This window comes from Cetorhinus maximus, chromosome 10 (genome assembly GCF_964194155.1).
Source record: "Cetorhinus maximus chromosome 10, sCetMax3.hap1.1, whole genome shotgun sequence".
Lineage (NCBI taxonomy): Eukaryota > Metazoa > Chordata > Chondrichthyes > Lamniformes > Cetorhinidae > Cetorhinus > Cetorhinus maximus.
This window is the reverse complement of record NC_135888.1, coordinates 26,693,306-26,712,171: the sequence shown is the minus strand read 5'-3', so window position 1 is coordinate 26,712,171 and position 18,866 is coordinate 26,693,306. Positions and strand designations below refer to the sequence as shown.

General features: G+C 41.7%; 1 protein-coding gene across 1 annotated transcript in view; it reads left to right on the top strand.

Moving 5' to 3' along the window:
* Positions 1–18,866, top strand: part of ttc16 (tetratricopeptide repeat domain 16) — a 135,474-nt gene that overhangs the window by 72,084 nt on the left and 44,524 nt on the right. Inside the window, exons 10-12 of the mRNA XM_078550257.1 lie at positions 6,180–6,546; positions 9,387–9,822; positions 12,981–13,084. Of these exons, the coding sequence (XP_078406383.1) occupies positions 6,180–6,546; positions 9,387–9,822; positions 12,981–13,084 (907 nt within the window). The remainder of the gene's footprint in view (positions 1–6,179; positions 6,547–9,386; positions 9,823–12,980; positions 13,085–18,866) is intronic.

Here is an 18,866-nt window from a genome sequence, read left to right as displayed (position 1 = left end):
TGGAGTCCAGGACCAGGTGAGTACAGGGCCTGTCATGGTGGGGAGGGGTTGGGAGAGGGGAATGGGCATCTTGATGCAGATGCTGGAGGAGGGGAGCACATGCAGAGGCAGGGTTGGCTGGGGGGGTGGTGCCCACTGTGGAAAGAGGCCCATGAGGAAGGTGCCTTCCCCCCTGCTTCCTGCCTGACTGAGGCCTGAGCAGGGTGACCTGTGGGCTTCGCCATCTGCCCCTGAACTCCTCCCATGAGCCTCAAAACTGAGGCCAGTCAGGAAGCAGCCCTTAAGTGGCCAATAATCATTTGCCAGTTGCTTCCATGACTCCACATATACTAGTCTTGATCATGAGTCTACCTTATTAGAGGCCTGTTGGAAATCCAAATATATTACAGCTATTGCATTACCATTGTCTACTCTTCCTGTTATTTCAAAGGATTCAATAAGGTTGGTTAAGGGTGATCTTCCTTTGGAAATCCGTGCTGACTATTCTTTATGTGGAAGCAGATGGATGCCAGCGTGATACACGGCAAACACATCTTCAGTAAGTGTCTGTAGCTTGAGGAAACTCGACTCAGTTATTGAGCTGGAGGCCGAGCTGTGGACACAACAATGCATCAGGGAGGGGGATAATTATTTGAACACTTTTTGTTCCAGGTGGCAGTCACACCCCTTAGGCTAGGGTTGTCTGACTTGGTCCAAGGGACAGGAGGGTATGACTGCAAGTGAGGCAGGTATGGGGATTCAGTAGGTAGCAATGGAGGAGCCTAAGCCTTTGCAATTGTCCAGCAGGTTTAACGTTCTTGCAGCTTGCATGGATGAGAGCTGGGGACTGCAGGGAGGATGAGCAATCTGACCACGACACAGAAAGCCATTCAGGCAGGGGGGAATAAATAGGGATGCAGTAGTAGTAGGGGCAGGTATAGTTATGGGGATAGACACAGTTCTTGGTAGCTGTGAGCGAAAGTCTAGCAGCTGCATTGCCTTCGTGGTGCTAGAGTTCGGGACATCTGCTTGGGGCTGCAAGGGAACTTGAGAAGGGCAGGATCCAGTTTCCATGATTCATATAGGTACCAAGGACATAGATAGGACTAAGAAAGGTTCTGCTTAGGGAGTATGAGCTGCTAGATGCTAAAAAGTTTTCACCTGGCTTGTTATCTGAGCCACGAGCCAATTGGCGTAGGCTAGATAAGATTAGGGAGTTAAATGCGTGACTCAAAAATTGTTGTGGGAGAAATGCACTGGCACTTATAATGGGGAAAGTGGGAGCTGTACTGTTGGGACCATCTTCACCTGAATGGTACTGGGACAAGAGTTCTGGCAGCTCATATAACTAGTGTGGTAGAGAGGGCTTTAAACTAAATAGGGGAAGAGGGATCATGTGTAGTAAATTTAAAGGAAAGGACAAGGCCATAGAGCAAGGTAACAATAAGAGTAATAATCAAGAGTGTGGCAGGAAGAGGCTGAGCAGACAAATTAAGAAGTGTGCCAGCAAATAAGGCCAGAGTTTACAAAAATAGTGAAAAGGCAGAACTAAAGGTCCTGTATCTGAATACCCATAGCATTTGTAACAAAATGGATGAATTGTCAGCTTAAATAGAAATAAATAAGTACAACCTGATAGCCATCACAGTGATGTGGCTGCAAGGTGACCAAGGCTGGGACCTGAATATTCAAGGGTACTTTACATTTCAGAAGGACATGAAGCTAGGGAAAGGTGGGCAGCTCTTAATTAAGGATGACATTAGTACAATGGTGAGGGATAGCTTAATTCAAGATGTAGAATCAGTTTGGGTAGAGATAAGAAATTACAAAGATAAAAAGTCACTTATGGGAGTAGCTTAGGGGCCTCCTAACAGTAACTACGCTGTAGGACGAGGTATACAGGAAGAAATAACAGGAGCCAGCAAGAAAGTTACAACGTTTATCATGGGTGATTTTAATCTACACACAGATTGGACCAACCAGATCAGCACAGGTAGCCTGGAAGATGAGTTCAGTGTGTTTGGGACAGTTTTTTGAAGCTGTGCATTCTAGGGCCAACCAGGGAGCAGGCTATACTCAACCTGTTAGTGTGCAACGAGGCAGTATTAATTCATGACTTCAATAGCGAGGGAGCCTCTGAGAAGCAGTGACCATAACATGATTAAATTTTACATTCAGCTTGAGGGTGAGGAGTATGGGTCCAAGACTAGGATCTTAAATAAAGGCAATTTCAAGGGTATGAGGACAGAATTGGCAAAAGTGAACAGGAAAAAAATAAGTTAAGTGGTAGAACAGAAGAGAAATAGTGGCAGACATTTAAGGAAATATTCCATAACTGTCTGCAAAGGTATATTCCATTGAGAAAAAAAGACGCTAGGAGAAGAATACACCATCAGTGGCTAACTGAGGAAGTTAAAGATATCAAATTGGAAAAAAAATACGTACAATACTGCGAAGATTAGTGATATGTCAGGAAATTGGACAGATTTTAGAACTCTTAAGAATGACAAAAAAAATTGAGGAAGGAGAAAAACAGATAGTAAGAGTTTTTAACGAGTATTTTAAAAAGAAAAAGAGTAACTAAAGTGAGTATTGGTTACTTAGAGGGTGAGACTGGATAATAATGGGAAATAAGGAAATGGTGGAAGTGTTGAACAGGTATTTTGTGTCTGTCTTGACTGTAGACACAAAAACATCCCAAGAGTACTTGAAAATCAAGAGGTAAAAGGGAGGGAGGAATTTAAAACAATCACAATTACTAGGGAAAATGTACTGGTAAAACTAGTAGAACTAAAGGCTGACAAGTGCCCTGGACCTGATGGCTTTCATCCTAGGGTCTTATAAGTAGTGGCTGCAGAGCTAGTAGATGCATTGGTAGCAATCTTCCAAAATTCCCTAGATTCTGGTATGGCCCCAGTAGGTTCAAACATCTCTATTCAAGAAAGGAGGGAGGCAGAAAACAGGACTCTTAAGGCCAGTTAGCCTCACGTCTGTCGTAGGGAAAATGCTAGAATCCATTATTAAGGATGTAATAGCAGGACATTTAGAAATCATAATGTGATCAGGCAAGAGTCAGCAGGGTTATGTGACAGGGAACTTGTGTTTGACTAATTTATTAGAATACTTTTAAGGAAGTGACAAGCAACTTGGATAAGGGGGACCTGTGGAAGTGGTGTACTTGAATCTCCAAAAGGCATTTGGTAAGATGCCACATCAAAGGTTACTTCACAAAATAAGAGCTCATGGTGTAAGAAGTAACATTAGCGTGGGTAGAGGATTGGTTAGCTAACAGGAAGAAAAGAGTAGGGATCAATGTATCATTTTCAGGTTGGCAAGCTGTTACTAGTGGAGTGCCACAGGGGTCACTGCTGGGGCCTCAACTATTTGCAATCTACATCAGTGACTTGGATGAAGGTATGGTAGCTAAACTTACTGATGACACAAAGATAGGTAGGGAAGTAAGTTGTCAAGAAGACAGAGTCTACAGAGGGATTTAGATGAGGTTAAGTAAATGGACAAAAATTTGGCAGATGGAGTATAATGTGGGAAAATATGAATTTGTCCACTGACTGGAAAAATATAAAAGCAGTGTGTTATTTGAGCACAGAGAGACTGCAGCACAGAGGGATCTGGGTGTCCTGGGAGATGAATCACACAACGTTGGTATGCAAGTGATTAGGAAGGCAAATGGAATGTTGTTGCTTATTGCTAGAGGAATTGAGTATAAAACTAGGGAATTTTTGCTACCGTTGTATAGAGCATTAGTGAGACCGCATCTGGAGTACAGTGTGCAGTTTTGGTCTCCTTACTTAAGAAAGGATATAGTTGCATTGGAAGCAGTTCAAAGAAGGCTCACTTGACTGATTCCTGGGATGAAGGGATTGTCTTATGAGGAAAGGTTGAGCAGTTCGGCTTATACCCGTTGGAGTTTAGAAGAATATGAGGTAGTCTTGTCAAAACGTAAGCCTGAGGGGACTTAACAGGGTGGATGCTGAGAGGATCTTTCCCCTGTGGGGAAGCCTAGAACCAGGGAGCGTGGTTTAATAATTGGGGGTCTCCCATTTAAGACTGAGGTAGGGAGAATTTTTTTTTCTTCTGGGGACTGTTAAGTCTGGAATTATCTTCCCCAGAAAGCAGTGGAAGCTGGGTCATTGATTATGTTCAAGGCTGAGTTGGATAGATTTTTGACCATCAAGAAAGTCTAAGGTTATGGGGGAACAGGCAGGAAAGTGGACTTGAGGCCACAATCAGATCAGCCATCATCTCATTTAATGGTGGAGGAGGCGCAAGGGCCAAATGGCTTAGTCCTGCTCCTAATTCTTGTGTGTTGTATTTAGTTTCTTCATGTTTTTCTGTTCGATCATTGAGTAAAGATTCCATTATCTTTCCTACCACCAACATTAAGCTAATTGGTCTACAGTTCCCTGGACTGGTTCGGTATCCCTTTTTAAAAATAGAAATCACATTAGCTGTTCACCAGTCCTCTATCCCTTTCCTAATGAGTTATATATGTGTAAATAGTGCCTCTTCTATATCCTCCCTAACTACTACTGCTCTGCTCAGATGCAATCCATCTGGAGCTCTCTAAGTTTGATTAGTTTATCAATTATTTTCCTCATTCCATCTCTTATTCCAGCGTTATGGCCACATTGTTAGTCTCCCTGATATGTAAATTCCTGAGAGTTTACTTTGTGCATCTGTTTGTGTTCCTATCCCTATCCTGATCTGTCTTTTGTTTGTGCATCTGTAGAATATATTACAATTTTTAAAATAATTTAATTTATAGCTCTGTTTTGCTTTCCTAATAGTTTTTTGACTTCTTAATCTTTTTGTACTCCTTCTGTCAACTACTCCTTTGCTGTCTGTGCATTTAGTATATGTATTTTTTTAGTTTGAACTTGACTAAAATTCTTTATTTGCCTATGGTGCTTCATTATTGCCTTATTTATCCTTGTTTTTTTTTAAGAGGAATATACTTCTGAACTCTAGTAATCACCATTTTAAACATTTCCCACTGCTGTTCTATTTCTTTGTCCTTTAGATTTTTAAAAAATTTAACTTCCCCAAGTTCCGTCCTCATCCTCCAAGATTAGCTTTTTTACCAATGTATAACTTTGGTTAAGTGAGATTTAAGTTGATGGCAAATAACGTTAGAGGCTTGCGACCAGCCACCTTCTACTTCTGCTGGTCACAAATCCAGGGTAGGTCCACAAAAACCTTTGCTTGTGGCCTAAATGCCCCATTACAGTGGCAGGCTGATTTAAAGGGACTGTTATTAGTAAATTTGTTGCCAACCTCTTCCTGTATTAATCTGGGAACTCTGTTGTAGGCCAGAAGTGATCAGGAGGCCCTGGCCATCAGTGCTACCCTCCCATTTCTTCTGTAGTACATGTGCCTTTTGGAATATCCTTATACATAACATATTTGGAATAAGAGGGAGCAGAGTGAGGAAGAGGTCATTTTGGATACGTGATGGCTGAGGTGTCAAAAAAGGAGGGCACCTTCTCAGCCTTAGACAGACCATGGTTAGTAATCCCACAGAAATTTTATAGATCTAACTAAAGAATGGCACTTGTATTCTAACTTCTCCAGGGAGGTGATCTGAGAGCTACATGGCCTGCTGCAGAAAAACTTGCAGCTATACTCCATGTGAGCCACATCACTACCAATGGAAATTAAGGTAGCCATTGCTTTAAATTTCTTTGCCACAAGTTCTTTTCAGCAGAATCTGTCAGATTGCTGAGAATCCTGCATGCAGCAGGTGATGAATACATTATTCACAAGAATGAACCAACACAAGGTTTCCCCTTAGAACCCGAGAGCAACAATTTTGAGGGCTGGGAATTTCAGACTTGATGGATATCTCAAAGTCAGAGGAGCAGCCAGTGGCAAACTGGTGACATTGGGCTTTTCCTAAAATAAGTGCAAGTGTCCTTTTTGACTTGGCTACGAAAGCTGCATATCCATGTAATATGTGAACATCCATATGACACTAGCATTTGGCCAACAATGCTGACGTGCTAAGCCTCTCCAGAACAAAGCATTCTTCAGATTAATGTAAAAATCTGTAGCTTTTAATATATTTATAAACTATCTTGACTGTTCAGATGCTATGACTGCAGTTATAGTGAAACATATTGCAAGCTAACCTGGTGCTCCAGTGGTAACGGCATTGTAAAATGATTCTGTTGCATTCTTAGTTGCTAATTCAAAGTGGCAAGAACCCTCACATTACCTATGAATACACAATGCCACGGATTCTTCAATTCAAACACCTTCAACCTTCCTTTGGTTCGTATTACTACGTGCCTGGATCAGATTCTCAAGGCATGGAAAGTGATGATGAGCTCACTGATAGGAGTTATGACTTGGATAGCGAAGAAAGTGTGGCCATTTTTCATACTAATGCAAGTTACAGCAAGAAAATGTCAAAGAAAATTTCCGGAAAAGGAAACCAGTTGTTCGGAACAGTGAAAAATCTGGCTGGTTTTGATGTGAGCAACTCCATCTATGATGAAGCAGCTCCTGAGTTTGAATCAGAAGATGAGAATATGCATCAAAACAAAGGTATAGTTTGCTGATACATTGGAGAAATGATTCATAACAGTAAAATAAAATACATTCTAATTCTTTTCAATTCTCTTACTCTTTCCCCTCAGGTTTTTTTTATATCTCTGTTTAATTTCTCCTAAATTACACAAATTTCCAAAGCTAATCAGCTTTTAGGCAGCCAGGTCTCTGCACATCTGCATCTACACTTGTGTGATATAGTACTGGAAAATCATTGATGTAATAGCCCATGGACTTGCATTCACCTCTCTCTGGCACTGCATTGTTGCAGTAGCCCATGCACTTTTTTCTTATTTGCTCATAGGATCTGGACATCTTTGGCAAGGCCAACATTTATTGCTCACCCCTAATTGCCATTGTGAAGGTGTGGTGAGCTGCGTTCTTAAACTGACGTGGTCCATGTGATGAAGGTACTCCCACAGTGTTAAGAGGGAGGGACCCAGCAACATCCAATTGAATTTGCCCCTTTTGTGAACATGACATAACCTGGGTAATTTTCCACTTTGTCCATCCATCCGTCCCTGACACTTCATTGGTAGACCAGTCCATTAAGCTAAATTTTTTGTCACTGATGTAATGGTGGTGCATGCATTGACACCTGAAAATATCTTTTGTTCATCACTTTTGGGGGAAAAAATATGCAAGTTTTTTGGCTTGGGACATCGATACAGGTTGAGTTTTCTTTGCTTACCACTGAGTGTCATCTGGCTTACTGCATTGGAATACAACTGTGCTGCCTCAAAGGGACATTATTTCTACTCTGGGAATAACCTTTAGCTCCCAGACAGGGAAGAAGAAAAATGTATTGAACTTTACCTCAAACAGCCTTAGTGCACTATCAGCGATCAGTCGCATTGCAGCATAGCAAAGACTTGGTGCAGGTCATTAGCTTACCACAGTGGCTGGGGATGGTGTTGGAGCAAACCAAATGAGAAAAATGGAACAAATTTCATATCAGAAATAAATCCCCAAATGGTTGTTATTATTTGGGAATACCAAAGTCACCATCTTCAACACTGCCACAAACTCTACACTTGTGCTAATATTTCCATTACTTTCCTCAGCCACTGTCTCGGGTTGAACCAGGCGGTTTGATATTTGATTTCTAGTCACTGTGGCTAAGCCTATTCAACAATAGATTGAAGATTCTAGTGTCAGCAACTTTACTTTATTGAGAAATATGAAGTTTAGACTTGCCCAATTTTGACACATTGGTTAAACATGCAAATACCATGTGTTCACATGTCTTAGATGAATCAGTCCACAGGAATTGAAATACAACCTTAAATGTCCTGAGGTTGATCTCTTGTGTCCTAAGTTCAAACTGTACATACACCAATATAGTTTATTTTCACCACAGCCTTTGTGGGGCTGTAGGCACTGTCTTGCTTCTTCTCTTGCTTTCTTCGATCCTCCCTCAGTCATGTCTCAATGTTAACCACCCATTCGATTTTTCTCCTTTCTCTTCCGTTTTTAACCTCAATTTCTCATTCAATTGTTGCCAGGACGAGTTTGTCGGGTCTTCATTCCCAAAGTCCGTACTTGGTTATCTTTCTCTCTCTAACTGTACTTAGCAGCCCTTTTGCTTCCTGAACTTCTGTTTTGATCCAACCCGTTCATTTGTCGTTCTGTCTATCTAGTGTATTCTGACTTTTATACCCTACAGGGATCCATCTTGTCATTCCTCTTGTTTCTGGTGCAAAACTAGAAATAGCAGAATCTCTCATTTATGATTCCCAAGGACTCATTCCATGGTACTTAGCTGTGGTCGTTACTTTTCTTCAGTAACTCTCCCATTATTTGCAGCCTAGCATGTCTACTGTTAATTATGATATTTCTTATAATTTCAATAGGTACAATAGCCGCGTGTTATAATCCATTTTGTCCTATTATTCACTCTGGCTCAAGCTTGTGTTATGGTTAATAACAGACAAAGCCCTGTTGTTCTTCCTTATCTGGTTATGGTTTCAATTAGTCAATTCCATGGAATCTCTTAGTGCTGACTTGGGGATTTGTCTGCAATGAAATGCCTGTCTCAGTTTCTAACTCAGGCTGTCTTCTCTTTCCCATAATGCATATTATATCAGCCATTTTCTATCAATACATATTAGCTATTTTAATACTATTACCTCTAAAACATGCTATTCAATCCTGAGCTGAGCTCTCTATCACAAAGACTACACATTTCTCCCTCCATAACATTGCCTGCCCCCACTGCAACCTGAGTCCATCAGATGCTGAAATCCTTATCCAAGCCTTTCCCACATCTAGACTTGACCATTTCATTTCTCTCCTGACCAGCCTTCTTTCCTCCACCATCCTTAAATTTCAGCTCCTCCAGAAATCTCCTACGCATTTTATATTCTCTAAGTCCTCTTCACCTCTGGGCTTGTTGACCTTATACTGACTCCAACAATTTCAACTTAGAATTCTACTTCATGTTTATAACTCTTCATGGCATATCCTCTTCCTATATCTGCAATCTCCTCCAGCTCAGCACCCCTGTCGTCCTCCAAAGCCCACAACTCTGGCTATTTTTGCATCTCCTGCTCCCTTCACCGTTGTTTGTGCCTCAGCCCCCTAGGCTCCATGCTCTTATTATTTCCATCTCTAAATCTCTCCACCTTCCTCTCCTCCAACGCGCAGCTAAAGCCAACTCTTTGACTAAACTTTTGGTTCTTTGGCTTGGCATCCATTATTTGGTTGCAATTCTGTGAAATGCTTTGGTGTGTTTTTCTACATGAAAGGTGCTACAAATATACATATATTCAAGTTGTTGTTCTTAAAATTGGTTAATTTGTTTAATCTTTTGTTGTTTCTTCTTGAATTTTTTTTAGCCAATCTATCTGCCTTGTCATTCTACTTTGCTACAGACATCAAAAATAATACCCAACTTAATAGTGTTGAAGACAATGATTATGCAGCGATAGACATAGCCTCAGAGATGACCTCACAGGAATATATATTAACGTCCAAGAATCATTTGGCAGACACATTTACAAATGGGCATTCTTCTCATATAGAGGGACACATTGAGCTCAGTACAAATGTGACAGAAAGCACAAGAGGAGGTCCACTCTATTCTGCAGAATCCAGTACAGCCAGCTTCCTGGTATATTATGAAGAAAATGAAAAGATGAGGAGCTACAGAATTAACGACACATTCCTGGAAGTGACCTTGGGTAAAACCTTTAATATATCCGCAGAGATTCCATTCTCCAACGAAACACTTCTACACATTATTCATCAAGCAAACCGAACACAGAAATTACGGTAAGCCATCCTATCAAATAATTGGTCAGAGTTATGTTATTTCTGCCTCCTGAAATCTGTTGCAGCTCACTGTGCTCCAGATAGATATTTTTTATCTTGGAATAAGACAAATCCATAACTGTTAAAAGCTGTACATCTTCCTACATAGTGTTCTGTGAATTTTTTTCTGTTGAAGGCCACATATAACCATAGGCTGTTATTGTTCACTTGACCTTCATATAATTGAATAGAAACCTGTCCAGATGTCACTGCTCTTGTGTTAAGCAAGATAATGTGAAGAGCTGTCTGACAGCTTTAAATTTGTAGATAGCTGTCCTGGACTCGTACACATTACAGATATGCTGTTAGACATCATAATTAAAAGTTTGTTTAAAAAATACTTTATTTGATAAATTGTGTAACAACATTGCATTTGAATCTCATGAGATCCAATCTTTTAGAGAGACAGCAAAGTAAGGAACAGGAAGTGGACAAGGATAGTGACTTTAGAGATAGATAAATGTATTCCAGCAATATAAAACGTGCACAGGTAAACACGAGCAGACCCAATACAAAGACCCTGAAAAGCCACAATCTTGTTCGGCTGATGTAACCCTGGCAGAGTAGATTTTGTCGGTTAGCCCTAGATAGCTCTGACACAGTCTGATTTCCATAAAGTTTGTGCCCTTGCCAGTAATAGTGCAGCACAGGTACCTATTAAGTGGGATGGTGAGAAATCCTATAAAGGGGAAGCTGGCATAGCCAAGGATTGGGGATTTTTTTAAAAAGAGGCTTGTCTCTTTTCTAGAAAAGCAGGCATACTTGAAGTGGCTGATTATTCTGTGACGAGCTTCCCTAAGCAGAATGATATATCTCAGGCCTCCCTTGCATCAGGATGTGCTCCTCACAAGTGATGTATGTTGCCTCAGGTCTCCAGAGTTGGTGGATGCAACAAGTGTTCACCCCTTTGCCAATGCAAACTTTGATGCTGCTCACCCGAGATTGGAGACCCAGTGTAACCAGATCCCGTCCCAATATTTGCACCTCTCCCGTGATTGTGCCCTGAATCTACCTGAAATGTTTCAGATTTTCAGTGCCATGACACGATGGGCTCAGTGGCCTCCTCCAGTGCTGTAAACATCAGAGCCTATGATTATGCAGGTTTAACTTACACTAAAATGTAGACTTAACACAAATAGGTGCAATGCTGATAGAAATGTACCAAAGTAGATTATCAGACTAACTCCAGTCTTATTTCGTTAATGTAAAATAATCAGCACATTATACTCAGAGAATGGTGTTGCAAGCAGAACTATCTTGGTGTTGCAAGCAGAACTATCTTGCATAGAATCTGCTTGCAGTTTCCTCTTGGGTAAATAGATGTGGCTGAACTCTGCAAAGGATTCCATGTAAATTGGATGCGAACAGAAGTTTTAAATAGCATGGGGAAATCAGGTTGGTGTACTTTTATTTGTTCATTCATGGGATGTGGGCATTGCTCATCCCTAATTTCCCTTGAGAAGGTGGTGGTGAGCTGCCTTCTTGAACCACTGCAGTCCATGTGGTGTAGGTACACCCACAGTGCTGTTAGGGAGGGAGTTCCAGGATTTTGACCCAGCGACAATGAAGGAACGGCGATATATTTCCAAGTCAGGATGGTGAGTGGCTTGGAGGGGAACTTCCAGGTGGTGGTGTTCCCATGTATCTGCTGCTGTTGACCTTCTAGATGGTAGTGGTCGTGGGATTGGAAGGTGCTGTCTCTGGAGCCTTGGTGAGTTCCTGCAGTGCATCTTGTAGATGATACATACACACTGCTGCCACTGTGCATCAGTGGTGGAGGGAGTGAATGGCACCCCATCTACAAACAATCAAGTGGGCTACTTTGTCCTGGATGCTGTCAAGCTTCTTAGAGCTGCACTCATCAAGGCAAGTGGGGAGTATTCTATCACACTCCTGACTTGTGCATTGTAGATGGTGGACAGGCTTTAGGGAGTCAGGAAGTGAGTTACTCGCCACAGGCTCCTAGCCTCTGGCCTGCTCTTGTAGCCGCAGTATTTATATGGCTAACCCAGTTCAGTTCCGGTCAATGGTAATCCCCTGGATGTTGATAGTGGGGGATTCAGCGATGGTAATGCCACTGAATGTCATGGGGCGATGGTTGGATTCTCTCTTGTTGGTGATGGTCAATGCCTGACCCTTGTGTGGCGTGAATGTTACTTGTCAGCCCAAACCTGGATATTGTCCAGGTCTTGCTGCATTTGGACATGGGACTGCTTCAGTATCTGAGGAGTCATAAATGGTGCTGAACATTGCGCAATCATCAGCGAACATCCCCACTTCTGACCTTCTGATGGAAGGAAGGTCAGGAGTCTTTCAGGTCTCTGCACCTAGACTTACCAACAGAGCTAGTGCTGGTGATAAAGGAGCGAGTGGTACTAGTAGCCGTTAGGTCAGGAGATTACTTAATATTGCATCAAACTTCTTGCCATAGTTTTTAAACCCGAGTGGCAGCAATGCCCGTAGCAATTTGCATAAGAAGCTCTATGCATAGATAGTGAGCCTTTCCTCAGGGCACATGAGTTTATATGCTGCAACCCATCAGTGATGTTCCTGGAATCAGTGCTTTTTCATTATTTGCCGTTCATGTCAGAGCTTCTGCTGTCTAGAGATTGTACAGGCTGTAACAGCGAGGCAAATGCAGCAAAGAAACAGCTTTGATATTATGTGCATAGTCAAAATATTTACAGTAATATCAAACTGAAGCAGAAATCTGTCTAGTCAGATTAATTATTAGGCGCAATGTTATATTTTAGCCAAAATATAGTAATTTGGGAGTTTTAACATCAAAACCGTCAGAAAATTTTTCAACTGTTTAAAAAAATTAAAACCATTAGCTGTTGGGCTAGTATCTGAAAATTGCTATTGGAATATCAGTCATAACACATGATGAAAAAAACAGTAAATCTGTCTGATATTTAAGTGATCTTTTGTTTCTCTAAAGCTGGGTATTTTTATTACATTCTCTCTGTTTCTAGCCAGCTGAAGCTCTGCTTGTAACGAGTCTTGGAATTCTTCTTGAACAGCAGGACAGGTAGGTTTGTAACACACATGTTTGTGCAGTGCTTTGTTCCTATTTACTTTGCTCAGGTGTAATTTCTTTCTCCATTTATTTCTTTCAGAAATAGACTAAAGCTGTTAAGAAAGGGCTTGGGAGTGAGTGCTGCTGATATGTACAGATGGAAGCTGTCATCTCACGAACCCTGCAGTTCTACCTGCACAACAGGTACTCTATTTATGTATTCATATCATGGAACTGCAACTTACAAATGTGATTAAAGGTCACAGTGGTATACCTAGATAAGCGTGTCTTTAAGCGAGCAAGCCCATTGGTTTCCAGGACTGGTTTACAAGAAACCCCTGCTGGCATAGAGACAAGACTGAAGGGTAGTCGTTTACATGTTAGTTTTTTTTTAATTCATTCACGGGATCTGGGCTTCGCTGGCTGGGCCAGCATTTATTGCCCATCCCTGATTTCCCTTGAGAAGGTGGTAGTGAGCTGCCTTCTTGAACCGCTGCAATCCATGTGGTGTAGGGAGGGAGCTCCAGGATTTTGACACAGCCCCAACCAACCCCACTACCTCCTAGCTAAGCGCCTTCCAAAACTTCAAGCACAGTGGTTGACTATTGGGGTACAAAATAGACTACTCCAGAAAAGGAAACATGTCTGTCACACCCCTTAACCCCATCATGTTGTAACATTTTGCTACTTGGTTTCTGTCTTAGCTTAGTGGATAGCTGTCTCAACTCAGTCAGAACGTTGTGGGCTCAAACCCCATTCCAGAGACTTGTGTACTAAATTGGGACTTTTCTCTGGGGTTTTTCCTGATGGGCCAGAAGCAACTTCCAATAGATACCTAAATGGGATTTCTGCCTAAATTATGGGAGTTAATTGGAAGAGTTCCTAAGGCAATTTCCAGCTGTGAATCCTTTGGAACATTGAGGTTTTGAAAAGTGTTGTTAATTGCAAGCGTTTTTTCTTTGAAACCTAAAAAGTCTTGGATTATGCAGACATTTAAGTGAAACATAACCTATCAAATTGCACCCCTTCCTGCTACCTGAGTAGTTGGAACAGCCTGCTAACTCTCCACTCAGTTCAGAATGGAAAGACATTTCCATCTCAGAGTGATAATATCTGTGTGGTAAGATCAGTCAATCCTTTGTATAAATGATCATTGTAATATTGGATTCTCTGAAGAACATCATATTTGTAATGAGAAGGCATGTCATTTCTGAGTAATTTACATTTATATGTAAAGGATCTACAAATTTTTTCAGTCAGGCTTTTCATGCAGTTAGGTATCCAGCGTAATTGATCGCACACTGTCTTTAGCTCATAAAACTATATCACCTCATGATAAGTGTAGAATGTAACTTCTCATTAATGTATTTATAGCAGGGTCAGATCATTGGTACTTGTAAAGGGTTTCATGGTTTCTACCTGACTGATGCTGGTGCCCAACAAATGTGTTTCTTGTAATTATGCACAATAAAATGGTAGAACAAATGGAGAAACGTTACTTCATTGAGTACCAAAAGAAAGTGAGTTAATTAGCTCCTCCTTGATGTTTAAGTGCACCCTTCACTTCCCAATAACTGTTGGAGTTCAAGATCAAGAGAACGTTTGTCAAGATCAATAAAATATCCATCCTACTTTGCTGGGATGATCATGTGCATGCATAAAAATGTTGAAAACACATATGGATTAGAAGGTAGAAAATGTAATCTACCTATTCAAGAAAGGAGGGAAATATGAATAGGCTAGTTTGCCTGACAGTAGTTGGGGAATTGGTAGAATCTATTACTTGGGAGTTGGTAACAGGGCACTTGGAAAATCATAATATGACCAGGAAATCATAATATGACCAGGCAGAGTCAAAATGAACCTTGAAAGGGAAATATATTAGAGATTTTCAAGGATCTAAATAGCTGGCTAGATAAGAAGGGAACCAGTGGATGTAATACATTTGGATTTTCAAAAAGCATTTGACAAGATAAAATACAAGAGGCTAGTACCAAAAATTAGGGCTCGTGGGATCGATCACAATATGTTAGCATGGAATGAGGATTGGTTAATGGACAGACTACAAACAGTAGGAATAAACAGGTCATATTAGAGTTGACAGCCTGTACTTAATGGAAACCACAGGGTCAGTGATTGAGCCTCAGCTATTTACAATTTATCTCAATGGATTATATGAAGGGACAAAATGTAATGTATCAAAGTTAGCAGACAGTACAAGACTAGGTGGGAAAGTAAGCTGTGAGGATGATACAAAGAGGCTGCAAAGGGATATAAACTGGTATATTGAGTGGGTAAGAACATGGCAGATCAATTATAATATGGGGAAGTGTGAATTTACCAACTTTGGAAGGAAAAATAGAAACAATATAAAAATAAGAAAAATCCCATCTGCATCCAACTCTGCTGCATTCTCCAGATTCAATGGGATGACCTTGAACACACATTGGTGTCCTTCTTGAAGCCAGGGCCATGAGCAAAACTCCTGTGAAATCAACTTTAGTGGACTGGTCACTGTGTCCACATGGCTGAAAATCATCTCTATCAAGTTGTGTTTCCTTAACCCTCAAATGGTCAATATTCCAGGGAAGGGCAAAGAAAGTGCTTCAAAGACACTCTGACGTTCTCCCTGAAGCATGTCAGCATTGACCTTTATAACTGGAATGAGCTTGCTTCAACCCCTCAAAATATGATGCAGCTTGATGGCCAAGTTGTTGCTGTTCTGAGTCCCAACTCCTTGGTGAGACAGGACGCTGGCAGAGAAGAAAAGCAAAGGAAGCAAACCCTGCAAACCGGATCCCACCACCTTTTGGGATGTCCTGTCCTAATTGTCCAAAGATCTGCAGATTGAAAATTGGCCAGCAATGTCACATGAATTCCCACAGCAGAAACTCCCCGAGTAGACATCATCCTCAAATTGAGGGACAATTAGCAAGGATGAAACGGTGGAGCAGCCTTGAATGGCCTACTTCTACACTTATTTCTTACGTTCTTCTGAATAAAATTGAGTGCTGGCTAAATTGTCTTCAGGGAGATGTGATCACAAGAAATAGCTCACTGTTTGGAGCTGGCTGACCAGTTAGTCAGAATTACTGTGGCAAAATTTTAACCTGCAAGGTGGGGGAGTAGCAGGTGCCAACCCGTGTTGGGGATTTAGACACCAAAAGCTGCCAGCATATTGGAAACCTAAATGATCCCGTTCACTTCAGCATTTAATTGGTGTGTGTTTGGCAGTGTGCGAGAAACCCCAATGGGAATGGCGGGTCAGTTTTTTCTTTTGTGGGATGTGGGTGTTGCTGGCAAGACCAGTATTTGTTGCCCATCCCTAATTGCCCTTGAACTGAGTGGCTTGCTTGGCTATTTCAGAGGGCAGTTAAGAGTCAACCACATTGCTGTGGGTCTGGAGTCACATATAGGCCAGACCAGGTAAGGATGGCAGATTTCCTTCCCCAAAGGACATTAGTGAACCAGATGGGAGTTTTTCGACAATCGATGATAGTGTCCCTGATAAAAGACAATTTGTCAAAGCTTTTCATCTTGCACCCATCAGGACAAGCGCAAGAATACCAATGTCAGGGGAAGCAACAATTTTATAGTGTATGAGAAGAAAGTGCTGATTGATTGGCAAGTGGACTCTGATTGGTAGAGACGTTGCCATGGAGAATGCACTGGTTAACAATGACTGACGGTTAACTGTCAAGCATTGTTTGAAATTTAAACCAGGCAGTTTGACCCTGATTGGTCGAGGCATTGCCCTGAGGAATGAAACAGCAAATGGCTATCACTTATTTTGTTTAGCTTAAACAGGCACAATGTGTGTATATGTTCTTTCTGTCTTTAAAGAACAGGGCCCTATGTATTAATATATGTAGCTTCGACTGACAATCTTAAATTGGTTGTCAGCATAATTTTTGGCACACTGAAGATTATTTAGCAAATGTTGTCCAATCGCAGAACCGCATCTAATATTGGACACTATGTATGATTTGAGTAGCGACACGAGTGGTATTCGCCATTAAAGGGATACTGCCATCAAGCCAAGAAGACATTCTGCCTATCGCACAAATGAATAATGTGGTATATGAATTTCAATACCAGTGTGATGCTGGGTATGTAGGCCGCACGTCCCAGAGACTGACTGTCATATCAAACAGCATGTCCTTTCCGCTGTTCACAACGGGCAAGGTATAGACCGTACCCGACCAGTCCGTGCTTGCAAAACTCTAAACCCAGTGTCCAACATTAGATGTAATTCCACGATTGGACAACATTTGCTAAATAATCCTCAGTGTGCTAAAAATTATGCTGACGACCAATTTAAGATTGTCAGTCGGGCCCGCAGTGTGGTGCTTTTGTGTGTACTGGAAGCCACACATATTATGCCAGGGTCAACAAGGTGAGAGCACAGCAGGAATTGATGGCTCTGAGATTGATAGACTGGAAAGCCTTTAAGTACTGAAACAGGACAGCTACTTCCCTGTCTAGGTGAAAGGCTTTTGCTCAAAGTACTTGTTCCGTCAGTGTGCCTTCTCAGGTTTGGAGGTGATGTCCAATGCTCCGGAAATCAATTCTGCTGTTTTGAACCTTTCCTACCTTGAACTGTACTTCCCTGCAGCATGAGAGCAGCTTATGCAAATTTACATTGGACATCTGATGAGGAACAGAAGAAGCAACACTGACAGTACCAGGAGCAGCAGCAGCTGCCTTCTCCTCAGCCACTTGTTGATCTACAGGGTAGAGGGGATGAACAGAGTTCCAGTTCAGAGATGATACTCCCAACCAGGGTATACAGGTAGAGAATCAACTTTCTCGACATGACTGAGCAACAATGCCTCAGGAATCAGACTTGCATAGGTGATTGCTGCCTCCTGGAACAAATTGGCCAGGCAGGAATGAATTTCTAGTAGTTGTCATGGTCGCCCCAGCCCTGAATTTTTTCATCTCCAGTTCTTTCCACGGGTGCACTGGTGACATCTGCAATATTTAACAATATGTTGCACCAGGTGACTGATGCGATGTTTGCCTGGGGCCCCAATCATGGTCATTTTGTTCCTGATGAGGCCAGTCAGAACCAGAGTGCTCATATATGTGCTGCAGTGGCCAAGTTCCTACAGGGACAGGGAATCGTAGACTGCGCATATATGACAATCAAGGCAATCTTGTATCAACCAGCAATATTCGTCAATTGAAAGGCTTTCCACTCCATGTATGTTAAGCTTGTATGTGATCGCTGGAAGGTTTTCATGCATGCCTGTGCTAGATATCCTGGAAGTTGCCATCAGCTTTCATAATGTGCCAGTCATATCCCCTACAAATCTTAGCAGCCATCCACTGACTCTGGAGGTACTAGGAGATGAGCTACTTGCTAAGGCTGTGGCTGATGACATCTATGAAGGAGTCCTACCACTGATACAGAATAGATATGAACTTGAAGCAGGAGTAGGCCATTCAACCCTTCAAGCCTGCTGCGCCATTCAATAAGATCATGGCTGATCTGATTGTAACCTGCCCAATAATCTTTCATCCCCTTGTTAATCAAGAATCTATCTAGCTCTGCTTTAAAAATTTTCAAAGAACTTGCTTCCACTGCCTTTTGAGGAAGAGAGTTCCAAAGACATGACCCTCTGAGAGAAAAAATTCCTCCTCATCTCTGTCTTAAATGAGCGACCTCTTATTTTTAAACCATAGCCCTTAGTTCTAGATTCTCCCACAAGAGGAAACATCCTCTCCATATCTATCCTGTCAAGACCCCTCAGGATTCTAAAGAGTTCGAACGAGTCACCTCCTTACTCTTCTAAACTCCTAAATAAAGATAGAACTGGAGCCAGATGAATGCAAGAGTGATCATAGAACAAGCCACGGGGACAGAGTTTCAGGATAAGGGGGACGACCATTTAGGGCTGAGGTGAGGAGAAATTTCTTCACTCAAAGGGCTGTGAATTTTTGGAATTCTCTACCCCAGAGGGTTGTGGATGTTCTGCCTTTG